Source organism: Lepus europaeus, chromosome 11 (assembly GCF_033115175.1).
Source record: "Lepus europaeus isolate LE1 chromosome 11, mLepTim1.pri, whole genome shotgun sequence".
NCBI lineage: Eukaryota > Metazoa > Chordata > Mammalia > Lagomorpha > Leporidae > Lepus > Lepus europaeus.
The window spans coordinates 80,499,860-80,526,546 of record NC_084837.1 but is presented as its reverse complement, the minus strand read 5'-3'; the positions used below and the strand labels follow the sequence as shown (position 1 = coordinate 80,526,546).

The following is a 26,687-nucleotide window of genomic DNA, read 5'->3' as shown; positions in this document are numbered from 1 at the left end:
AACATTAATGAGTACAATTGTAGATGCTGTAACTATAAAGCTACGAGAATGGGTTTTTAAAAAAGCACACTGGAGTTTAAATACTGAAGTGAAAAGTATTTTCCTAAGTCTTTCCTTTGGGAAGCTATGAACTTATTTCAGTGATGCTGTCATTGCTCTAAATATTTTTGGAATTCACTTTAAATTCTTTTTAGAAGCAGTATATAAGGTATTCACAAAAGCTTAAAAAAAGTTTCCTTGTTTACAAAAGAAACATGTGCCTGCAGAAAATGCAGAAAAACATAAATTAGAATGTTTAAGTCACCATAATATTACACAGAGCTAACTACTATTAACAATTAATACATATCCACTTAGAATTTGCCTACACTTACATATAAACTCAAACACATCTCCCATTCTCTGAAACTGCTGTAGTCTGTTTCCTTTTCCATTTACTGTCATAAAAGTTTTGTTTATAAAAACAGAATTTCCCAAGAATATTAACTGAATATTCTTCCAAAAGCTGCTTGTTAAAGCCAAGATAATAGTACATCATACAGTCATCCTCAATTACATAACAACTTTCTCCCTCCTCCCACATAAACACTCAGATAATCCTATGAGAAAAAAGTGGTACATTTTGGCAAAAAGTTCTATTATCTAAGTGTGTATTTATTAACATTTAAACACAGGCACTCAGACATGGCTACATGAAACTTGGTAACTCTAACCTCAAAATAAGAGAATTTTAAATAATTCAGAGGCCATATAAAAGTTCATTTCTGGGGCCAGCACTGTGGCATAGTAGGGCAAGCCTCTGGCTGCAGCAGTGGCATCCCATATAGGTGCTGGTTCAAGTCCCAGCTGCTCCATTTCTGATCCAGCTCCCTGCCAATGGCCTCGGAAAGCAATAGAAGATGGACCAAGGGCTTGGGCTCCTGCAGCCACATAAGAGACCTGGAAGAAGCTCCTGGTTCCTGGCTTCAGAATGGCCCAGCTCAGGCCATTACAACCATTTGGGGGCATGAATCAGCAGATGGAAGATCTCTCTGTCTATCTGTCTCTCTCTCTCTGTATTTCTGCCACTCAAATAATAAATCAATCTTGCCTGTGAAGACCTTATACACTGTATAGTATGACGATTGGCCTCAAAAATCTATCCTTCAAGTTTTTTTCTTCATTTCTTCAAGCCCTGGTCTTTACCGAGCCCAATGATTTATTTTATTTTTTATTTCCTACATTCCTTTAAAATTTATTTATTTTCATTTTATTTGAGAGATATAGTCAGACAGATATTCCATCTGTTGGTTCATTCCTCAAATGCATGCAATAACTAGGGCTAGGCCAAGTCAAACCAGGAACCCAGAACACAATTCAGGTTTTTTTATTTCTTTTTCTTTTTCTTTTTCTTTTTTTTTTTTTTTAAGATTTTATTTATTTATTTGAGAGGTAGAGTTACAGACAGTGACAGGGAGAGACAGAGAGAAAAGTCTTCATCTGCTGGTTCACTCCCCAAATGGCTGCAATGGCCGGAGCTGAGCTGATCTGAAGCCAGGAGCCAGGTGCTTCTTCCAGGTCTTCCAGCTGGGAGCAGGGGCCTAGCACCTGGGCCATCCTCCATTGCTTTCCCAGGCCTTTGCAGAGAGCTGATTTGGAAGAGGAGCAGCTGGTACTAGAACTGGTGTCCATATTGGATGCCTCCGTAGGCAAAGAATTAACCTACTCCGCCACAGTGCCAGCCCCTCAATTCAGGTCTTACACATGGGCGACAGTATTTGAACAATTGCCTCCCACAGTGACATCAGCAGGAAGCTGGATTGGATACAAGCTAGCCGGAACATGAACCAGCAACTCTGATATGAGATGTGGGTAACTTACTTGCTGTGCCATAAACCCACCCCATCTCACGACCTTAAATCCTACTCCTTCCTTTTTTCTTCCATAAACACTAATCTTGACATTTTACAATTAGATTACCATGACTATCTATTGTTACTTTGCCTTCATTCCCTTTGCTCCAGTATTTTTACATATATTGGTTAGGAAAATCCTATATACATTTTAAATAACATTTCAAAACAATACCCCTGAATAGATTCTGAAAGAAAATTAGTACACTATCACAGCTGTTTCTCAAAAAGTCGAGTCCTAGAAAGATCAGCATTCTTTTAAATCAAGTATTCATTAATATACTCATAGCTTGCTATTCAAATTGCTATTAAATAACTTAGTATAATAATAGTTGGTCAAATATCTACTTCTTCTGCTAGACTGTAGCATCTTTGAAAATGAGACTGATCTATTTTTGAATCCCAGAACTTAGTTACAGTGCCAGGAATACAACTGCTCATTTGCCAAAGGAACAATGTCTATGCACTTAAATTGTTACTGGCAAAATATGTGTCAGCTGTTTCCATTGCCATATTTTGGCTTCAGTCGGGGAAGAATATTACCATTATATTTTGAATAATAAGCACACCTGTGGCTCCAAGTCTGCTCAACTATGGCAAAAATTTCATTTGTCTCAGTCCTACATGACAGTTCTACCTGGTAGTGCAGTTCATGCTGTTAAGTATTGCTCTTGGTTATCTTGGAATATTGGATATTCTAAGGCTTAGAATATCCACCTACTTATCACTCAGTGCATGCTATCTTCTAAACTCTCTATTTTCTGATTAGGCAAAATATATCTCAAATGTGTGCTCCTCTCTCCCTCACAAGGCTAAGCCCTCATCACTGCTTTTTTTTTTTTTTTAATTATTTACTTGAAAAATCAGAATTACACAGAGAAGGAGAGGCAGAGAGAGAGAGAGTCTTCCATCCACTGGTTCACTCCTCAGTTGGCTGCAACAGCTGGAGCTTCACCGATCTGAAGCCAGGAGCCAGGAGCTTTGTCCAGGTCTCCGATGCGGGTGCAAGGGCCCAAGAACCTGGGCCATCTTCCACTGCTCGCCCAGGCAATAGCAGAGAGCTGGATCTCTCTGCTATGTGGAAAAGCCAGGATTCAAACTGGTGCTAGCACTGCAGGTGGCGGCTGTACCCATTACACCACAGCGCTGGTCCCCATCATCACTTCTTAGACTGCCAGTGTCCACTTATACTTATGTCCTTTCTGTTATGGTTTAGACATATTCATGTGTATCCCCCAAAGTTGATGTGTGAGATGGTTGGTTCTCAGTGTGGCAATGCTTGCAGGTTGGACTTTTTTTTTTTTTTTTTTTTACAGGCAGAGTGGATAGTGAGAGAGAGAAAGAGAGAGAGACGGAGAGAAAGGTCTTCCTTTTCTGTTGGTTCACCCCCCAAATGGGTGCTACAGCTGGCACGCTGTGGCTGTGATCTGAAGCCAGGAGCCAGGTGCTTCTCCTGGTCTCCCATGCGGGTGCAGGGCCCAAGGACCTGGGCCATCCTCCACTGCACTCCTGGGCCACAGCAGAGAGCTGGACTGGCAGAGGAGCAATGGGGACAGAATCCGGCGCCCCAACCGGGACTAGAACCCGGTGTGCCAGCGCTGCAGGCGGAGGATTAGCCTGTTGAGCCGTGGCGCCGGCCTGCAGGTTGGACTTTTAAGAGGTGGGGTCAAGTAGGAGGTCCTTATGTCAATTCAGGTACTCAGGGGACTGATACACTAGCCTCTTTGGTTTCCTGTTTAGAGATGTGATCTCTTCCTCCCATATGTCCTCCCACTGCTGTAATGCTTTGCACAGTTAGGCCTTCACCAGGGACCAAATCAACAGGGCTACTCAGTCACAGACTTTGAACTCTAAGACAAATAAACCTCTTTTCTTTATAAAGTTGGCCTACTTCAAGTATTTTGTTTCAGTAACTAAAAAAACCAGACTAGTACATTTGCTATGCATTCTTCACACAACAGTCATTTAAAACAGGTAAAGTAGATCATGTCATTTTCACGTTTAATATTCAGCATGGCTTTCCTACTACAATTAGAATAAAATCCAGGGGCCGGCACTATGATGCAGCAGGTTGCCACCTGCAGTGCTGGCATCTCATATGGATGCCAGTTTGAGTCCTAGCTGCTCCACTTCTGATCTAGCTCTGCTGTGGCCTGGGAAAGCAATGGAAGATGGCCCAAGTCCTTGGGCCCCTGCACCTGCATGGGAGACCCGGAAGAAGTTCTTGGTTCCTGGTTTTGGATAGGCGCAGCTCCGGCTGTTGTGGCCAATTGGGGGAGTGAACCAGTGGATTGAAGACCTCACTCTCTCTGCCTCTCCTTCTCTGTGTAACTCTTTCAGATAAATAAATAAAAATCTTAAAAAAAAAAAAAAAGAATAAAATCAAACTCCTTACCGTGACTTTCATAGTTCAGCACTATCTGGGCTTCTGAACCAAAGGATATACTTAAAATACATATAGAAGGACACTTACCCATTTAGGAAGCATCAGGGAAATTTCACAAGTATATTAATGAATGAATCTTTGATTCTAAAGTTTGGGTAACTGAATTTACATTTGAAAGGAATTACCATTTGGGGGCCAGCATTGTGGCATAATGAGTTAAGCAGTCACCTACAATGGTGTGGCTCTCATAGGGGTGCTGGTTCGAGAACTAGCTACTCCACTTCTGATTCAGATCCTTGTTAACGTGCCTGGGAAACAGGAGAAGATGGCCCAAATGCTTGGGTCCCTACATCCACATGGGAGACCAGGACAAAGCTCCTGGCTTCAATCTGGTCCAGCCCTGGCCATTGCGGCCATTTGGGGAGTGGACCAGGAGATGGAAGATCTTTCTGTTTACCTCTCTCTATATATAACTCTGCCTTTCAAATAAATATAGTAAGTTGTTTTAAAAAATGAAAAACAAAAAGAAATTACCATTTTAAACAAGATGAAGAAGACAAACCAAAATTACCTGGTCTATCTGATCTTGTTGTCCTTTGTATACTGTTTCAGGATCTGAAGGAGGCCGCAGATGAAATTCTGAGTCACAGAAATTCCCATCACCATCTACATTGTGCAGGCTTTCCCAAACAATTTTTTCTTCAGTAAGAAATCCCTGGTCAGTTACTAACAAATACAGTTGACCCTTAATAAGAAATAATAAAAGAAAAAGACAATTAAATTGATCAGAATTAGTTAATATACTATTAAAGGAAATTTTTGTCTATATATTTATAGTGTATTAATTATTCTCACTAGGTCTGCACAACATATACAATAGATGAAATGGATGTCTTATTTGTCCACATCAACCTTCTCTGAATGTAGTTTATAATTGTCACATTACAGCATTAGGAGAAATAGGGGCTCTCGGTATGTTCAATTAAGATTTGACTTAAAAACAGCACTATGGGGGCTGGCACTGTGGTGTAGCTACCACCTGCAGTGCTAGCATCCCACATGGGCTCTAGTTCAAGTCCCAGCTGCTGCACTTTATCCTGCCCTCTGTTATGGCCTGGGAAAGCAGTAGAAGATGGCCCAAGTCCTTGGGTCCCTGCACCCACGTGGGAGACCCAGAAGAAGCTCCTGGCTTCAGTTAGGTGCAGCTCTAGCCATTGTGGCCATCTGGAGAGTGAACCAGCAGATGGAAGACCTCTCTCTCTCTCTCTCTCTCCTTCCTCTCCTTCTTTCTCTCTGTAACTCTGCCTTTCAAATAAATAAATAAATAAATCTTTTTAAAAAATAAAAGAGGATGGAATTTGGACAGCAAATATATCCTAATTAGGGATTAAGAAGGAGAAATGATGGTAAAAGCAGAGCAATGAGAAAGCACAAAGTATGTGCAGGGATGGAGGATTATCAGTGAGAAGACAGATACCATTTTGGATGAAGCAGAGTGTTGATATGGGGGAACAGATCATATCTTTCATTTTTATTCTTTATGACTAGGTGTTACCGAATATTTTTGCTGTATTATAGACATGGTAAGAACAGTGTTCTATCATAGAAGTCTAATTAGAAGTTGATAAATTCCTGAAGTAGGTGACAGCTGTAAAAACTGAAGGGATCAATGCAAGAGAACAAAAAGGGTGATTCAGTAAGTTTTTTTTCCTTAGAACTATAAATGACACTATAAAAATTTTAAGTTACACTGATAATTGAAATAATAGCAAATAATATCATAAACATAAATCTTAATTCTCCTAATTTCCTTTAATCCATCATTCTTTAGAAGTCACCTTAGGGGCTGGTGCAGTGGCGTAGCAGGTAAAGCTGCAGTCTACAGTGCCGATATCCCATATGGGTGCCAGTTTGTGTCCCAGCTGCACGGTTTCCAATCCAGTACCCTGCTAAAGGCATGGAAAGCAGCAAGGATAGCCTAAGTGCTTGGGTCTCTGCCACTCACATGGGAGACTCAGATGAATATCTTGGCTCTTGGTTTTGGCCTACCCCAGTCCTGGCAACTACAGTCATCTGTGGAGTAAACCAGTGGATGGAAGATCTCTGTGCATTTCTCTCTCTCTAACTCTTTCAAATAAATAAATCTAAAAAAAAGGTCATCTTAGTTGTAATTCTGGGGTTTGTGGTTTTTTTTTCTTAGAAAATAGTAAATTCTTCTTAATGCAATAATCTGTGAAAAAGAAGTTGAGACTTAATAAAACAAAAATTGATCTGAAGTAACACTTTAATTGCTAATCATTCCATCTTAGAAAAGTATTTAATACATCTATTAAATGCTTCTTTGTAAATTTAATGAAAATAAAGAGCATAAACAGGAAAGAAAGTAGGTGTCCACGTGTAGCAAGAAGCTTAATATGACATTTTGGCAACATAAATTTCAATAATTTATCTAAGGGAAATCTTTAAAAAATTTTTTGTAATGATATTGATATGTCATGAAGATTACAAATAACATATTAAAGAAGCATTTAATAATTGCTTCCATAATTTGATGATTAAGATATACTATGCTAAAATCTTTTGTTGTGAGCAGATCAAAAGATAACTCTAAATCAAATTCCTTTGATTTAGAACAACAAATAGCTAGCTCTACATCATACCTTGTATTTGGTCATGGTGCTAAAATGATTATTTCGAAAGAACACACAAAGTTCTCCTTCTTGAACCGTTGAAGTTAATTCACATAATCCATGGTATGTCAGTTGGGTGGCTGTATTATTCAGAAACTGCTCAGCCACAAAGCCTATGGAAACAATGCATAATGATTAGATGGAAGAATACTTTCAAAATTAAAGAGTTATTTTCTATTTACACTCTGTTCTAAATATAGAGAACAGCCAGTCAGTATAAGATGTTTCCTACTCTTATATGATTACCTCAAAGATTCAACTCTAATTTTTCTGTAAAGATAAATATTCCCACCCTAAAAAAGTTATGTGAAATTCTTTTCACCAACAGATATATTTACTTAAACTTCACCTACTTCCAAAAATGACTTCAGAGAGCTTGCAATAAAAGGCACAGAAATAATACAATTAAAACTTATTAAAGCAGCCAGCGCCGTGGCTTAACAGGCTAATCCTCCGCCTTGCGGCACCGGCACACCGGGTTCTAGTCCCAGTTGGGGTGCCGGATTCTGTCCCGGTTGCTCCTCTTCAGGCCAGCTCTCTGCTATGGCCCGGGAGGGCAGTGGAGGATGGCCCAAGTGCTTGGTCCCTGCACCTGCATTGGAGACCAGGAGAAGCACCTGGCTCCTGGCTTCGGATCAGCATGATGCGCCGGCCGCAGCGGCCATTGGAGGGTGAACCAACAGCAAAAAGGAAGACCTTTCTTTCTGTCTCTCTCTCACTATCCACTCTGCCTGTCAAAAACAAAAATAAAAACAAAAACAAAAACTTATTAAAGCACATAAAAGGAGTTAACCACTTAAAAAGTGAGTAGGAGAGAAAGATATATATCAATAGCTACCTCCCCTATGGAGAGGTGCTCAGAAGTTAAAAGTATCCTTAACAAAAATTGGCATAAGATTTTAACAAACACCACAGATAATTCTCTAGTTGCAAATTATTCAATTTGTGGCTTAAAACTAAACACAGACATTAAGATTAAACAGAAAATGGTGGGATAATGATGCCATTTTTATTCTAATTTCTTCAAACATTACATTCATTATGTAGATACATCAAGTTCAGACAGAAATGATCTTTGGTTTTTGAAATAATACTTAAAATATAAAAAAGTTTTCTGGGGTTTAATTTAAAACATGTATGCAGAGTAGATTCTCATTAACTGTGGGTTAATATTTGCAAGTTAATCTACTGGCTAAAATTTATTAACAACCCCAGAATCAATATTCATAGCACTTTCATGATCCTTTTTTGACTATGTGAAGATTGGCCAAAAGTTTGAGTCACCTGAGTGAGATATACACAACCAACTGAGGTCAAACAGGACAACACTCTGCCTTTTTCCTTCAAATCTCATGCTAAATAAGTGTCCTTTCACGGTTTACTTAGTGCCACATTTTTTACACTTTTGTACTTAAAAAATTATCCTAGGCAATGGCAAAGTGCTAGCTAGTTTTCTTAGTGACAAATGCTCTGATATGTCTTCTGGAGAAAATACATTGTTAGATAAGCTTTGTTCACACCTGAGGTGTAGTGCTGCTCACTATGAGTTTAATGCCAATGAATCAACAATATATGTGAAAACAAGGTTATATATTGATTAGCTGATGAAAATGTCACCAGAGGCACACAAGAACCTAAACTCTGTATTTTCCTAGGAGCAATGGTTAATATTTCAGTATACACAACAACTATAAAGAACATAATGAGAATCAACTGTATAAATATTTTAAAAACCCATTTTTCTCTTTTTTCTCTTCCCTTCTGCTCCCCTCTTTTAGTAAGAAAGAAATGTCCTAGGAAATATAGGAGGAGGGGAGGGGAAGGGCCTCTTAAAAGGTTTTTGAGTTGAGAGGGACAGATGTAGGCTGTAAAGATCAATCTACGTAAGAAAATAATACCTCAACAAGAAATTGAAAAGAAACTTAGTAGGGCCAGAGGCAACTTGACAATGTAGGATTACTCAATGTCTTTTCCATTCTTTAGTGTCAAGCCATAGCATTTTAATCTGCAAAGTAGTTGTAAGAGTTAAAAATACATCACACCACTCCGAAGACCAAGGCAGGAGAGGGAGTGGGAAAATTATAAAGAGGGCTACAGAAAGGACAATTATAGCATACCTCTTGGATTTATAATGTAACTTTTGAGTTTATAAATTTAAAAATAAGAGCTCCCCTTTCCATTATTATTGTTGCTTTACTAAAGACTAAGTTACCTAGCAGAATGTATCGGTTATATACTAGAGCCTTTACTATTATGTAACATTTATTTGTTGATTTATTCACTTAGTAAAGATTTATATACTTATTTGAAAGAGTTACAGAGTTGGGGGAGGAGGGGGGGGAGGGAGGGAAGGAGGGAGAGAGAGAGAGAGAGAGAAATCTATCACTGCTTCACTCCCCAAAGGATCACAACAGGGGCTGGACCAGGCTGAAGCCAGGAGCCAGGAGATTCATCCAGGTCTCCTACAATGGTGGCAGGGGCCCAAGCTTTGGGGCATCTTCTGCTTTCTTAGCCACATTAGCAGGGAGCTGGATCACAAGTGGAGCAGCCTAGACTCGAACTGGCAATCATAGGGGATGCTAGCATTGTAGACGGAACCTTAACCCACTGGACCACAATGCTGGCCTCATATTATGTAACATTTAAGAAGTAAGTAATGGAGCTGGCACTGTGGTGTTGCCTGCAATGCCGGCACCCCATATAGGTACCAGTTCTAGTCCTGGCTGTTCCACTTCTGATCCAGCTCCTTGCTGGTATGCCTGAGAAAGCAATGGAGGATGACCCAATTGCTTGGGACCCTGCACCCTCATCCGAAACCTGGAAGAAGCTCCTTTCTCCTGGCTTTGGATCAGCCCAGCTGCACCCATTGCAGCCATTTGGGGAGTGAACCAATGGATCGAAGACCTCTCTCTCTCTCTCTCTCTCTCTCTCTCTCTCTCTCCCCATCCCTCTCCCCCCACCCCTTCATTCACTCTGCCTTTCAAATAAAATAAATAAACTTTAAAAAAAAATGTCTTGGGCAAGTCACTTACTCTTTCTGAACCTATGTCATGTTCTCTGAAAAGAAGTAACTAAGATCTTTTTAGTGTTCAATTTTTCAATTTCAGAATCACATGAGGCAGTACTGTCTGATGTCTTCACTGAGTTTCTGAATCTTTTTGAAAGAGATTTGCAGTGAGGATGTCTGTGAGTGAAGAGTGCATTTGGTGATGGATATTACAAACATCAGGGTTACTTCTCTGCACAAGTGTATTCCTTTTTTTTTTAAGACTTATTTATCAGAACCAGTGAAAGTGCTCTGGCACAGCAGGTAAAGCCGCCACCTCTGAAGTGCTGTCATGCCATATGGGTGCTGGTTTGAGTCCTGGCTGCTCCACTTCCAATCCAGCTCCCTGCTAATGCTCCTGGGAAAGCAGCAGAAGATAATTAAGTCACTGGGCCCCTATATCCATATGGGAGACCCAGAAGTTCCTGGCTCCTCACTTCGGATAGGCCAACTCTGCCTTTCAAATAAATAAATAATTTTTTTTTTTTTGACAGGCAGAGTTAGACAGTGAGAGAGAGAGACAGAGAGAAAGGTCTTCCTTTACTGTTGGTTCACCCCCAAGTGGCTGCTACAGCCGGCGTGTTGCACCAATCTGAAGCCAGGAGCCGGGTGCTTCCTCCTGGTCTCCCATGGGGTGCAGGGCCCAAGCACTTGGGTCATCCTCCACTGTACTCCCAGGCCACAGCAGAGAGCTGGATTGGAAGAGGAGCAACCAGGACAGAACCCGGCACCCCAACCGGGACTAGAACCCGGTGTAACGGTGCTGCAGGTGGAGGATTAGCCTAGTGAGCCACGGCACTGGCCATAAATTTTTTTTAAAAAATTAGCTTATGGGGCCAGTGCTGTGGCATAGCAGGTAAAGCTGCCACCTGCAGGGCTGACATCCCATATGGGTGCCAGTTCGAGACCCGGCTGCTCTACTTCTGATCCAGCTTTCTGCTATGGCCTAGGAAAGCAGTAGAAGATGGCCCAAGTCTTTCGGCTGGTGCACCTGTGTGGGAGACCTGGAAGAAGATCTTGGCTCCTGGCTTCAGAATGGTGCAACTCTGGTTGTTGCAGCCAATTGGGGAGTGAACCAACGGATGGAAGACCTCTCTCTCTCTCTCTCTCCTCTCTGTGTAACTCTTTCAAATAAAGTAAATAAATCTTTCTTTTTAAAAAATAAGCTTACCAAATCATTTTCCTCTTTAACTACAGAGTTGTTAGAGAACATAAAGATACCAAGTGCCATAAAGAAATTGAAATTAGAAGGGCACTAAAATTAGGTAAAAAGGAATACAAAGTGGACACATGAGAAAAGGAAACTTGTTTTATGTAAAAAAGTTTCTACTTTGTGGCTCTTCCTGAGATTTAAAACCAAATTTAAGTTGGGTCAGGTCTTAACATTGTCACTATGACAGATTCATCCAAATGATCTGATTTTCTTTTCAGTTTATTTATTTATTTATTTATTTGACAGGCAGAGTGGACAGTGAGAGAGAGACAGAGAGAAGGGTCTTCCTTTGCCGTTGGTTCACCCTCCAATGGCCAGCGCGGCTGGCGCGCTGCAGCCGGCGCACCGCGCTGATCTGATGGCAGGAGCCAGGTGCTCATCCTGGTCTCCCATGGGGTGCAGGGCCCAAGCACTTGGGCCATCCTCCACTGCACTCCCTGGCCACAGCAGAGAGCTGGCCTGGAAGAGGGGCAACCGGGACAGAATCCGGTGCCCCGACCGGGACTAGAACCCGGTGCGCTGGCGCCGCTAGGCGGAGGATTAGCCTGTTGAGCCACGGCGCTGGCCTCTTTTTAGTTTAATCTACCTTTAAGTTTCAAAAAAACCAGATATAGTGGGCTAGCACTATGGTGCAGCTGGTTAAGCTGCCACCTGTGACACTGGCATCCAATGAGTGCCAGTATAAGTCCTGGCTGCCCCACTTCTGATCCAGCTCTCCACTGATGCACCTGGGAAAGCAGCAAAAGAGGTATTTTGTGGTATAGCAGGTAAAGCTGCCACAGTTGGCACTGGGATCCCATATGGGTGTCAGTTCATGTTCCAGCTACTCCACTTCGATCCAGCTCCTGGCTAATGCTCTTGGAAAAGCAGTGCAGGATGGTCCAAGTTTTTGGGCCCCTGCACCTGCATGGGAGACCTGGAAGAAGCTCCTGGCTCCTGGCGCCGGAATGGCCCAGCCTCAACCATTGTAGCCATTTGGGGAGTTAACCAGCAGGTGGAAGACTTTTCTCTCTGTCCCTCCCTCTCTCTTTGTAACTCTGCCTTTCAAATAAATAAATAAATCTTTAAAACAAAATCAGATATAGTATATTAGTGTGGTTTTTCCACAAGAGGATAGATAAAATAGTTTTTTAAAAAGATTTATAGCGCCGGCGCCGTGGCTCAACAGGCTAATCCTCCGCCTTGCGGCGCCGGCACACCGGGTTCTAGTCCCGGTCGGGGCACCGATCCTGTCCCGGTTGCCCCTCTTCCAGGCCAGCTCTCTGCTGTGGCCAGGGAGTGCAGTGGAGGATAGCCCAAGTGTTTGGGCTCTGCACCCCATGGGAGACCAGGATAAGCACCTGGCTCCTGCCATCGGAACAGCGCGGTGCGCCGGCCGCAGCGCACTACCGCGGCGGCCATTGGAGGGTGAACCAACGGCAAAAGGAAGACCTTTCTCTCTGTCTCTCTCTCTCTCACTGTCCACTCTGCCTGTCAAAAATAAATTAAAAAAAAAAAAGATTTATATTTATTTATTTGAAAGGCACAGTTACAGACAAAGAGGGAGAAACAGAGAGGGAGAGATCTTCCATCTGCTGGCTTACTCCGCAAATGGCTGCAATGGCCAGAGCTAAGCCAGACTAAAGTCAGGAGCCAAGAGCCTCTTCAGGGTTTCCCACATGGGTAGAGAGGCCCAAGAACTCAGGGCATCTTCTGCTGCTTTCCAAGGTATATTAGCAGGGAGCTGGAACAGAAGCAGAACAACTTGGATTTAAACTGGCACCCATATATGATGCTGGTGTTGCAGGTGCGGCTTTATACACTATGCTACAACACTGGCTCCCCAAACAGGGTTTTTTCTAATATGAAAAATATTCAGAGTTTCCAAGATAGAGTCTCATATGACTTGATTCAAAAAGGTAGTGACATCCAAAAGAATAGTAAGTACACTATGTAGAAATAAAAATCTAATACTTTTCCTACAAGGTTTTAGTATCAAAAGAAAATGAATGTTATCTGAACAAAGCTGAAAGAATACCTAATCCCATTTGACTGTCAGCCAATCACATGTTTTCTCAAAAAAGAATGCTAATAAAAGTATTTCTGGACCAGTGCTGTGGCATAGCGGGTAAAACCTCTGCCTGCAGTGCCAGCATCCCATACGGGCGCCGGTTCAAGTCACAGCTGTTCTACTCCTGATCCAGCTCTCTGCTATGGCCTGGGAAAGCAGTAGAAGATGGCCCAAAAGCTTGGGCCCCTGCACCTGTGTGGGAGACCCAGAAGAAGGTCCTGGCTCCTGGCTTCAGATCTGTGCAGCTCTGGCCATTGTGGCCAACTGGGAAATGAACCAGTGGATGGAAGACCTGTCTCTCTCTCTCTCTCTCTTCCTCTGCTAACTCTGCCTTTTGAGTAAATAAATAAATTTTTAAAAAAAGATTTAAAAGATTTATTTATTTACTTGAAACTGAAATCAATTACTTGATTTAAGATTTAAAAGTTTCAAGATTCAAGTAATTAATTTCAGTTTCAGGTAAATAAATAAATCTTTTAAATCTTTTATTTTTATTTATTTTGACAGGCAGAGTGGACAGTGTGAGAGAGAGACAGAGAGAAAGGTCTTCCTTTGCCATTGGTTCACCCTCCAATGGCCGCCGCGGCCGGCGCCCTGCGGCCGGCGCACCGCGCTGATCTGATGGCAGGAGCCAGGTGCTCATCCTGGTCTCCCATGGGGTGCAGGGCCCAAGCACTTGGGCCATCCTCCACTGTACTACTCCCTGGCCACAGCAGAGAGCTGGCCTGGAAGAGGGGCAACCGGGAAAGAATCTGGTGCCCCAACTGGGACTAGAACCCAGTGTGCCGGCGCTGCAAGGCGGAAGATTAGCCTAGTGAGCTGCAGAGCTGGCCTAAATCTTTTTTTTAAAAGGTTTATTTGTTTACTTGAAAGGCAGAGTTAACAGAGAAAGAAGGAAAGGCAGAGAGAGAGGTCTTCCATCCACTGGTTCACTCCCCAATTGGCTGCAACGGCTGGAGCTGTGCTGATCTGAAGCCAGGAGCCAGGAGCTTCTTCTGGGTCTCCCAAGTGAGTGCAGGGACCCAAGGACTTGGGCCATCTTCTACTGCTTTCCCAGGCCACAGCAGAGAGCTGGATGAGAAGTGGAGCAGCCGGGACTCGAACTGGTGCCCATATGGGATACTGGCACTGCAAGCGATGGCTTTTACCCTCTACACCACAGCGCCGGCCCCATAAATAAATCTTTTTTAAAAAGTAATTATCATCTGGGACCAGAGCTCAATTTTTAATAAACATTTGAAATAAATGAGCTTTTTAATATTTTATTTATTCAAAAGGAAATCTACAGCTATAGGCCGAATAGAAAAAGAAACCAAATCACTTCAGTTGAACACTATACTCAAGAGAACCTGACAAAGAAAAATGATGGAGGAAAGTTAATTGCTATAACTAGGTTAAAATGTCCATTATGGCTTTTAATTTCCAATATGATTTCATAATGCCTATATAAGTAATTATTAGCATTGAATAATTATTTCAGACAGTATATATATTTGTAGCTTCCCATAAACAAAAAACTAGTTTAGCCTTTTAGCTGTACTGAATTCCACATACAATTATTCCTGAATACAGAAATTTGATATGCCGAATTTTATCATAAAATTTATGCATCAAAATTATCAATAAATATGTCAGATACATATTACCTGAAAATTATATAACACTTCAGAGAGTGAAACTTTCCACCTTTTATCAAGATGGTTTTCCTGAATTATCCATAAAGGCTGAGAACTTATCTAGAATGCTTGGGACCAGAAAGGTTTCAGATTTTAGAATTTTTGGGGGGCCGACGTCGCGGCTCACTAGCTAATCCTCCGCCTTGCGGCGCTAGCACAATGGGTTCTAGTCCCAGTCAGGGCACTGGATGCTGTCCCGATTGCCCCTCTTCCAGGCCAGCTCTCTGCTATGGCTCAGGAGTGCAGTGGAGGATGGCCCAAGTGCTTGGGTCCTTGCACCTGCATGGGAGACCAGGAGAAGCACCTGGCTCCTGTCATCGGATCACCGCGGTGCGCCAGCCGCAGTGCGCCAGCTGCGGCGGCCATTGGAGGGTGAACCAACGGCAAAGGAAGACCCTTCTCTCTCTCTCTCTCTCTCTCTCACTGTCCACTCTGCCTGTCAATAAATAAATAAATAAAAAGAATTTTTTGGGTTTCAGAGTATTTGCATATTCTCTACTGATTGAGCATCCCTATTCCAAAAACCTGAAATTCAGAACGTTCTGAAATTCAAACTTTTTTAAAGAGTTATTTACTGAAAGGCAGAGTTAGTGAGAAGGAGTAAGAGATCTTCCATCCACTGGTTCACTCCCCAGATGGCCCCAACAGCTGGGGTTGGCCAAGCAGGAAGCTAAGAGCCACAACTAGGAGCTTCTTCCATGTCTCCCATGCGAGTGGAGGGGCCAAAGGATTTGGGCCATCTTCCATTGCTTTCCCAGGCTCATTAGCAGGGATCTGGATCAGAAGTGGAGCAGCTGGAACTTGAATCAGCATCCATATGGGATGCTGGCATTACAGGTGGTGGCCTTACCCTCTATGCCACAACACCAGCACCAAATGCAATCCTTTTTGAGCATATGTCAGCATTCAAACATTTTAAACCTTTAAGCAGTTTGAATTTTGGATTTTCATATTAGGGATGTTCAACCTATATGACACAAATTAGCTATCCAAAGATTTTTGTGATTCTGAGGAATCAATGTGAGAGAAATAATAGTTGTAATGCTAAAGAAAAAGGAAATGGTGAGTGGGATTGATTTTTGTTGCTGTTCATTTTGTTAGCTAGTATATTATTAAGGCTTATCCTTGTTCCACGGTAGCTGAGCTTGGGAAAGATGCTGTCATATTTCCCTTAGCTGTTGCTGCTGCCTCCACTACTACTATTTGCTTTTTAAGACTTTTTTTATTTATTTGAAAAGCAGGATAACAGAGAGAGGGGGAGAGACGAAAGAGAAAGAGGAGGCTGGCACTGTGGCATAATGGGCTAAGCCTGCGCCTGTAACACCCGCATCCCATACAGGCACCAGTTTGTGTCCTGACCTCTCCACTTCGATCCAGCTCCCTGCTAATGGCCTGGGAAGGCAGCAGAGGATGGCCCAAGTGCTTGGGTTCCTGCACCCATTTGGGAAACCTGGAGGAAGCTCCTGGCTCCTGGCTTCAGATGGGCTCAGCTCTGGCCATTGGAACCATTTGCGGAGTGAACCAGTGGATGGAAGACCTTTCTCTCTGTCTCTCCCTTTCTATGTAATTCTGCCTTTCAAATAAATAAATCAAATCTTTAAAAAATATAAAAAAGAAAAAGAGAGAAATAAATTTTCCATCTGCTGGTCTTCACTCCCCAAATGGCTGCAACAGCCCAGGTTGAACAGGAAGAAGTCAGGAGACTGGAACTCCATCCAGGTGTCCCCTGTTAGTAGTAGGGGCCCAAGTACTTGGGCTGTCTTCCTCTAAGCTTTCCCAATAACACTAACAGGGAGCTGCATCAGAAGCAAAGCAGCTGGGAGTCAAACTGGCACTCCAATATGGGATGCCAACATTGAAGGTTACAGCTTAACCAGGCACACCACAACACCAGCACCTCCCATAGCTTCTTCCTTTATATATCTGTTTACTCATATTATTTCTTGGCTATTATTCTTTTTGTTACCACTTTCTGATTTCTTTCATTTCTCGATTACCATTGAATGACCTGACTATAGCAGTATATTGGCTACTACCATTAAAGCAGAATTCTACAGATAGCAATTTTTTCTATAGGCATTTTTTTTTTTAAAGAATATTTCTGGTAACAAGACCTTGGACAAGGAAAGCAAAGTTCTACTGAGTGGAAATTTGTTAACTAAGGAATAATAGTCTTTAAAAAACTTATTTATTTATTTATTTGAAAGATGGCATTACAGAGGCAGAGAGAAAGAGAGATAAAGAGATATCTTCATCCACTGGTTCACTCCCCAAATGGCTGCAACAACAGGAGATGGGCTGATCTGAAGCCAGGAGCCTGTCACTTCTTCCAGGTCTCTCACCTGGGTAGAGGGGCCCAAGGACTTGAGCCATCTTCCACTGCTTTCCCAAGCGATAGCAGAGAACTCGATTGGAAGTGGAGCAGACAGAACTCGAACGGGTGCCCATATGGTAGGCCAGCACTGCAGGCGGTGGCTTTACCTGCTATGCCACAGTGCCAGCCCTGAGGAATAATATTTTATAACAGCTTGTGTTGCTCCTTTCCCTCTGAAATTTAAACTTTACTGCCTTAAGTTGTTAATGAAAGAGTTGCCATACAAATTAATTACCAATGTCCCTATACGTTTATATGTTTATTGTAACTAAAAGACTAAGATAAATCTCAACTAAAATACTATGTATTTTGTTAATACTTGCTTCTTTTGCATAAATATGTTAAATGTCTTATAACTGAAAAATCAGTTGAGTTCTGGTGAATACGATATAGGATTCATGCATATGTTCTATATGCTCATATATTCTTAGTTATTTTTTAAACATGCTATTATAATCAGCTTTTATTATACCTCGTAAAAATACTTGTGTGTCTGAGGGAAAATGATGAAAGTTCATCCCTTGCTTCTAAGATTTCTCTTTCTTTTCTTTACCTTTCAAGGAAATGAGGATAGCAGCCCCAATATTTGTGTATATTTATGAAAAAATGAAGTGAGTGTTAGAGAAAGTCCATCAGAATGCATTTGGTCTTCAAATCTCCTTTTGCCATCATTAACTAGAACTCAGCTAAAAAAAACATTAAGCTGCTCTTGTGATGATGAATTTAGCAATTCCATTTAGTTAAGGATTGGGAAAACTAATGTTCAGAGGTATACTCTGATCCAGAATGGGGCTTTCCTATATTGTATTGTACTGAAACATAAGGCTGATGGCCATCCAACTAGGACACTTGAGCACTATACTACTCATCTCAGTCAACTGAAGTGTTCAGGATAACGTAGAAAGTCTTTTCAAGTACTCCTCCAAAGTAATCCTTTCTTAAAAGGGGAATTATGAGGGCTGACACTGTGATGTATGGGGTAAAGCTGCCGCCTCAGTGCTGGCATCCCATACAGGTGCTGGTTCAAATCTTAGCTGCTTTACTTCAGATCCAGCTCTGCTGTGGCCTAGGAAAGCAATGGAAGATGGCCCAGATTCTTGGGCCCCTGCACCCATGTGGGAGACATGGAAGAAGTTCCTGGCTCCTGGCTTTGAACTGGCACAGCTCTGGCCATTGTAGACATTTGGGGAGTAAACAAGTGGATGGAAGACCTCTCTCTCTCTGCCTTTCAAATAAATAAATAAATAAATAAATCTTTTTAAAAAAAATTTTTTTGACAGGCAGAATGGATAGTGAGAGAGAGAGAGACAGAGAGAAAGGTCTTCCTTTTTGCCGTTGGTTCACCCTCCAATGGCCGCTGCGGCCAGCGCATCTCGCTGATCCGAAGCCAGGAGCCAGGTGCTTCTCCTGGTCTCCCATGCCGGTGCAGGGCCCAAGAACTTGGGCCATCCTCCACTGCCTTCCTGGGCCACAGCAGAGAGCTGGCCTGGAAGAGGGGCAACCAGGATAGAATCCGGCACCCCAACCGGGACTAGAACCCGGTGTGCCGACGCCGCAAGGCGGAGGATTAGCCTGTTAAGCCACAGCGCTGGCCAATAAATAAATCTTAAAACAAACAGGGTAATTATGAGTAACCTCTGAGTAATTGGCCCTACAAAGGTAGCAAGTGGTTCCAAAGAAGATTTTTATAACTGAAGCCTGATTTTACAAGTGAAAAGGGTATCTTTATGAATCATATAATCTTTTAATTCCTACAAGGAGCATCACTGGTATTTTTTAGAAGTTATCCTGAAGAAATTTCAAAAATATTAAACTGTAAGACAAATTATTTTTCCAAGAATAAAAAAGCCAGGTAATAGCAGCACTCACCCACCTTCACTAACCAGCTCACTATTGTCTGACTGCTTACAAGAGATGATCTTCTCCACTAGTTGGTTGTAGCTGCAGTTACCAACAGCTTTTACAATGTCATCAATCTAGAAAACAAATGACTGTCTCACTAATCATGGTAAGGTTAGAAACAGGAACAAAAGAAATCCAAATCACTCTTTAGGGTTTTATTCTAATAAAATATTAAATATTAAGGTATTACTTATAAAAATCAGCATTAAAATCAACATCCAACAGTTTCCAGCTCAATATAACACATTATGAAAAATACTGCAGTTATATTTCAATTATGTGAAAAATGATGAAATGGAATTATTACATTTCATTTCTTAAGGTTGTAAAGATGTATTTCAGTGACTAAAATAAAATGTAAGTACTTCAGGAAGAAAGCTAAGAAAATTTCATTTTTTTTAAGCTAAGAAACAAATGTTTCACTAAAAATGCTAATTTATAGGATTAACAGAGTTCTTCTATTTTTAGTTCCTAGAAAAGTATAATAGAGATAGAGATAACTAATGTTATTTCCTAGAAGAAAGGTTAATACATGTTAAGCAGGGACAGTATTTATCTCATGATTCTTAGTTTTTGTCTTTAAAAGTACAGTAGTAAGGTAAATTCAAACATTAAAGCTATAGTAAAATAAAACTGAGCATCTCTATTCTCCCTCCGTTATACTCTGCTTTGACTACTGAAGAAAAGGAGGTTTCTGCTGCTTATACAACTTATTTTGCTTGTCTTCTCATCCCTAAAAATGTATTTCGATTTACTTATAAATCATTATAAATCTACTAATATGCTATACACAACAAAACAAAACGCCAATTAAATAATGATATAAATAAAAATAAGAGGGTTAATGCTTTCTACCTACATTTAAGTTATTATTTTGAATATGTATTCTTTGCATATCATGGTCTTAACATATGTCTTCACAAGTAATGGAGCAGTAGTGCTCAAACCTGGTGAGTTTGGTAAAAACATCTAAAGGAATTCCAGGCTCAAGTTGCTTCTCAGTTGTCTGTTTCCATTCTATTGTCCAGGTGATTCTCATGCAAAACAAAGTTTGAGAATCACTGCTCTAGACTATATGAAGGTACTTCAAAAAGTCTGCAGAAAATGGAAAAGTTTAGTTTGGTGCCAAAAAACTGAAATCCATATATGGTTTTTTCGTAATATATATTTATCATGAATTTTTGGAAGATCCCTCATAATTAATTTTCCTTGTTCCTGTAAAATTCAGTGATGGTAAAAGCCTTTTAACTCTGGCAACTGGGAATGATGGTTGGTTAAGAAGATCAGCTAACTGAAAACATCAATGCAGGAAGTTGTGGGAAATGTTAGACATATCCTAAATACATTACCTTAAAATACAAAAAGGTATGTATCCACCTGTCAGTTTTTTTATGTAGGGCCAAATAAGGCTTTTTCTTTGAGAGAGGGTCTTTGGGCTATGATTCTATAAAACTCACTTAAAAATATCCATTTATGCCTTCCAGTTTTGTTGTTTTTGTTTTTTGCTATGTAGAGAGAAACAAAGACAAAGACAGAAACACAGAGCGAGTTCTTTCATTCACTAGTTTATTCCCTAAATGTCCACAATGGTGAGGGGCTGAGGCCAGGAGCTGGGAACTCAAAAAAAGTCTCCTATGTTTGATGACAGGAATCTAATTACTTGGGCCATCACCACTGTCTCTCAGGGTCTGCATTAACAGGAACCTGGAGTGAAACCCAGGTTCTCTGACAGGAGACATGAGTGTCCTAACCAGCGTCTTACCTGCTTGGCCATCTTTCCCTTATCAACCTTCCACTTTTAATTTATTTGAAACAAGAACATAGACTCTTGAGGCCAGCACTGTGGTATAGTATGTTACACCTCCACCTGCAGCGCTGGTATCCCATGTGGGCAATGGAATTCCCGCTGCTCCACTTCTGACCCAACTCTCTGCTAATGTCCTGGGAAGGCAGCAGAAGATGGCCCAAGTGCTTGGGCCCCTGCACCCATGTGGATGAAGCTCCTGCTCCTTGGCTCCTGGCTTTGGTCTGGTCCAGCTCTGGCCATTGTAGCCATTTGGGGAGTGAACAAGAGGATGGAAGACCACTCTCCTCTGTCTTTCCCTTTCACTCTATAATTCTGCCTCTCAAATATAAGTAAATCTTAAAAAAAAAAAAAAAAAGAACATAGATTCTTAAACAATTTGAGGGAGCAGTCTCTATAGATACTCATTATTATCCTCAATATTTTACTGCTTACAGTATTTTTCTTTAGTGACCCAACTTCATCAAGTCTTTCCAAAGAATCTGAATTTTCAAGGAATCCACAAAATCATAACTAGAATAAATACAAAAATCAATATACAAATATCAGTATGTTTCTATAGATTAGCAATAACATTACCAATAAATGTTCATAGGCAGAATCTCTACATTAATATTTCACTCAATTTTTGAGGGTGCCTATTACATACTACATAGCAGATGCTTTTAGAGAAGCTTCAGATACAATAGTGAACAAAAGCATGTATGTTTTCATAAAACTTATATTCTACAGGTCAGTGTTATGGCACAGTGGATTAAGCCTCCACTTGCAAACACTGGCATCCCATATCAGAGCGCTGCTTTGAGTCCCAGTTGCGCCATTTCTGATCCAGCTCACTGCTAATGTGCCTAGGAAAGCAGCAGAAGAAGGCCCAAGCGCTTGGATCCTGCCATCATGTGGGAGAACTTGATGGGCCATGGCAGCCAGCTGGAGAGTGAATCAGCATATGGCAGATCTCTCTGTCTCTGTCACTATCTCTATTCCATTCAAATAAACAAAAAATAATTTTTTTTTTTTTTGACAGGGAGAGTGGATAGTTAGAGAGAGAGACAGAGAGAAAGGTCTTCCTTTTTGCCGCTGGTTCACCCTCTAATGGCCGCTGCGGCCGGCGCATCTCGCTGATCCGAAGCCAGGAGCCAGGTGCTTCTCCTGGTCTCCCATGCGGGTACAGGGCCCAAGCACTTGGGCCATCCTCCACTGCACTCCTGGGCCACAGCAGAGAGCTGGCCTGGAAGAGGGACAACCGGGATAGAACCCGGTGCCCCAACTGGGACTAGAACCTGGTGTGCCGGCGCCGCAAGGCAGAGGATTAGCCTGTTAAGCCACAGCGCCGGCCATAAAATCTTTTTTTAAAAGCTTACATTCTAGAGTAAAAACAAACAGTAAGCTAAATAAATGTGGTATACAACTGTTAGTTTTCATTGCAGTATAGCACAGATAAACCATAATAAACTTATTTATTTGTCTTTTGATTTTTTAGTTGTTTTCAGTTTCAGGCTATGGAAAATAATACTACTATAAACATTTTTGTACATTTATCCTCCTTCCACACATCAAAGATTAATCTATGGTTTGTGCCTTGTCAACTTGCTAAGTCTTTTTTTTTTTTTTTTTTTAAGGCTTTTTTTTTGACAGGCAGAGTTAGACAGTGAGAGAGAAAGAGAGAGAGAAAGGTCCTCCCTCCACTGGTTCACCCCCCAAATGGCTGCTACAGCCGGTGCACTGTGTGGATCCGAAGCCAGGAGCCAGGTGTTTCCTCCCGGTCTCCCATGCAGGTGCAGGACCCAAGGACCTGGGCCATCCTCCACTGCACTCCTGGGCCACAGCAGAGAGCTGGACTGGAAGAGGAGTAACCAGGACAGAATCTGGTGCCTCGACTGGGACTAGAACCCGGGGTGCCAGCACCACAGGCGGAGGATTAGCCTAGTAAGCCATGGTGCCAGCCTACTTCCTAAGTTTTGTTTTTTGTTGGTTTTTTTTTTTTGACAGGCAGAGTGGACAGTGAGAGAGAGAGAGAGAGAGAGAGAGAGAAAGGTCTTCCTTTTGCCGTTGGTTCACCCTCCAATGGCTGCTGCGGCTGGCGCGCTGCTGCCGGCGCACCGCGCTGATCCGAAGGCAGGAGCCAGGTGCTTCTCCTGTTCTCCCATGGGGTGCAGGGCCCAAGCACCTGGGCCATCCTCCACTGCATTCCCAGGCCATAGCAGAGAGCTGGCCTGGAAGAGGGGCAACTGGGACAGAATCCGGGGCCCCGACTGGGACTAGAATCTGGTGTGCTGGTGCCGCTAGGCGGAGGACTAGCCTATTGAGCCGCGGCGCCGGCCTTACCTGCTAAGTCTTAAAGTATGCTTATCCCCAACTTTACTAAATAAACCAACGTATTTCCCAAAGTAGATGGTCAATGTGCATTCTCACCAGCAGAGTGCTCATCAGTGTGGTGCACAATGCCAATGCTGAATGTTAGCCAGTGTGATGAGTGGCATCTCATTTTGATGTGATTTGTATTTCCCTGATGACTACTTTGTATGTTCATTGGTTATTTGGATATCTATTTTTGTTATGTACCTATTCAAATCATTGTTCCTTTTTTCCACTGGATTGGCTATCTTTTAAAAAATTATTCAATGGCGTATCAAAGTTTCCTTTATAGCTAATGGTTTTGATTCTTGTTTTAAAAATCCCTCTGTATTGGGGCCAGTGCTGTGACACAGAGGGTAAAGCTGCCACCTGCAACGCTGGCAACCCATATGGGTGCTGGTTTGAGATCCTGCTGCTACACTTGTGATCCAGTTCTCCGCTGTGGCCTGGAAGAAGTTACTGGCTCCTGGCTTAGGATCAGCCCAGCTCCAGTCACTGTGGCCACTTGGGGAGTGAACCAAAGAATGGAAGATCTCTCTCTCTCTCTCTCTCTCTGCCTCACTGTAACTCTGCCCTTCAATTAAATATATCTTTAAAAAAATATAAAAGAAAGAAAAGAAAGAAAGAAATCCTTCCTCATTATACGGTCAGGTACTTAATTTCAAACTTCTGCAGTTTTTAACTTCTGTAGTTTTAAATTTTACAGTTAAACTTGAATGTACACAGAATAAAATTTTATGACCTGAGTTGTAGAAAATAATTGCTTTTTTTCCTGTGTGGCTATCTAATTGTGTTAGCACCTTGTAGGGAAAGAACTATATTCCCACATTGCCTATAATATCTTACCTTATTTTCTGTCTCTCTAAGTATAGGCTTCTATTTGTTATTGATCTAATTTTTTTAAAGATTTTTTATTTATTTGAAAAGCAGAGTTACAGAAAAAAAGATGATGAGGAGGAGGAGGATAGAAAGACAGAAAGGGAGAGTAGTAGATAGATAATGAGAATCTTCCTTCCATTGGTTCACTCCCTAAACGGCCACAACAGTCATGGCTGAGCCAGGCTGAAATGGAATCTTAACCTTCTTCCAGCTCTCCCGAGGCTGCAGGGGCCCAACCCCTTCTGCTGTTTTTCCCAAACCATTAGCAGAGCTTAATTTTTTTTTTTAAAAGATTTTATTTATTTATCTGAGAGGTAGAGTTACAGACAATGAGAAGGAAAGACAGAGAGGGAGAGGTCTTCTATCTGCTGGTTCATTCCCCAAATTGCTGCAACTGCTGGGGCTGAGCTGATCTGAAGCCAAGAACCAGGAGCTTCTTCTGGGTCTCCCTCGTGGGTGCATGGGCCCAAGCACTTGGGCCATCCTCCACTGCTTTCCTAGGCCATAGCATAGAGCTGGGTCAGAAAAGGAGCAGCCGGGACTAGAATTGGGGACTATACAGGATGCCAGCACTGCAGGCGGAGGCTTAGCCCACTGTACCACAGCACCGGCCCCCAGAGAGCTGGATTGATCTAATTCCAAATCATGGTAGTTCAAAATATTTCTTGTTTGAAAGAGCAGACCCTCCCTACTTGCTCCACTTCAAGAATATCTTGGCTTTTATTCTTGGCCCTTTCCATTTCCACATAAAAATCAGGGAATCAACTTGTCACAGTCCACTACTGCTCCATACAAATCTGCTGAGATACGGTTTAGGATTGTATTGAAATTATAATTCACGTCTGAGAGAACTGACACCTTTAAAATTGTAGTCATGGGGGCTAGTGCTGTGCCGTAGCAGGTAAAATTGCCACCTGCAGTGCCAGCATCCCATATGGGCGCCGGTTCAAGTCTTGGCTGCTCCACTTTCGATCCAGCTCTTTGCTGTGGCCTGGGAAAGCAGTGAAAGATGGCTCAAGTACTTTGGGGCCCTACACCCATGTGGGAGATCCAGAAGAGGCTCCTGGCTCCTGGCTTCGCATTGGCCAAGTTTTGCATGATTTTAGTTATTGTACAATTCAAAATATACCCTAGCATCCAGCATTGTGGTATATTGGGTTAAGACATAGCTTATGATGACAGGATCCCACATTTCAGTGCCAGTATGAGTCCCACCTGTTCTGCTTCCAATCCAATTTCCTTCTAATGTGCCTGGGAAGGCAGAAGATAGCCCAAGTTCTTGGACCCTTGCCACGCATGTAGGAGACCAGGATGGAATTCTTGGCTTCTGGCTTTGACTAGGCCCAACTCTGGTTATTGCAATCATTTAGGGAATGAACCAGCAGATGGAAGACTTCTCTCTCTGGCACCCTCCCCTTCAAATAAACACACTTTAAAACATGCAAACTTAAGTTTCATTATGATTTTCTTGATCCAGTTTCTAAATTATTATTTTTCTATTGGTCAAATACTATTCCATTCTCTGTATATTTTAAATCCTTAGAAATTTGTCTTATGGCATAGTGTCAGATCAATTTTTATAAATTTCACACGTGTATGAAATGATTGTGCAGTCAGAGTTGTAAAAAAGAAGGGAAGACAGAAGTGCGTGATAAGAAGACATGATGATTAAACACAATGTGATACTCTGGATTCTGCAACAATATCAACAAAAACCCAAGCCGAAAAAAATCTGTGAAATCTGAATGAAGACTGTTATTAAGGTAATAATAATATACCAATATTCCATTTTATAGTTTTGATACATGTACCACGCTCAAGTGGGATGTTAACATTAGAGAACACAGGCTGTACAGTACAAGGGAATTCACTGCAATACCTTTATAATTTCCCTATAAATCTGCAATTATTCTAAAATAACAAGTTTATTAATTTTTAAAAAGCATGGTTTATCAGGTTTTCTTTTTTTGCTTCCTCTATTAGTTACAGGGAATGGTATATTAAAATCTGTCACTGTGGCAATCTATTTTTCTAATTTCATTCAATTTTTCTGATGTAGTTTGAGGTTACATTATTAGATACATACAAATTTTGTTTTTTATTGACAAAAAGTTATCTTTACCTATAGTACTTCTCTTGTGTCCAAGATATGAACAATCACAGCGTTTCTGTTCCGTGTGTTTCAAGGAGCCCACGAATTTTAAATGATTATATCTTCTTTGTAAATTAAATATTTTATCATTAGTAATGCTTTGACTTAAAGTTTATTTTTTCTTTTTTTTTTTTACAGGCAGAGTTAGAGAGAGAGAGAGAGAGAGAGACAGAGAGAAAGGTCTTCTTTCCATTGGTTCACCCCCCAAATGGCTGCCACGGCAATGAGAGAGGAAAGGGAAAATGATTAATTTCAATCAGTCAGTCAA

At 41.6% G+C, this 26,687-nt stretch overlaps 1 protein-coding gene across 5 annotated transcripts in view; it reads right to left on the bottom strand.

Moving 5' to 3' along the window:
- MINDY2 (MINDY lysine 48 deubiquitinase 2) overlaps positions 1-26,687 on the bottom strand; it is a 105,032-nt gene that overhangs the window by 26,653 nt on the left and 51,692 nt on the right. For all 5 annotated transcript variants that reach the window (XM_062206016.1, XM_062206015.1, XM_062206017.1 and 2 more), the window contains exons 5-7: positions 19,201-19,303; positions 6,939-7,081; positions 4,850-5,023 (exon numbers count right to left, since the gene is read on the bottom strand). In XM_062206016.1, the coding sequence (XP_062062000.1) occupies positions 4,850-5,023; positions 6,939-7,081; positions 19,201-19,303 (420 nt within the window). The remainder of the gene's footprint in view (positions 1-4,849; positions 5,024-6,938; positions 7,082-19,200; positions 19,304-26,687) is intronic.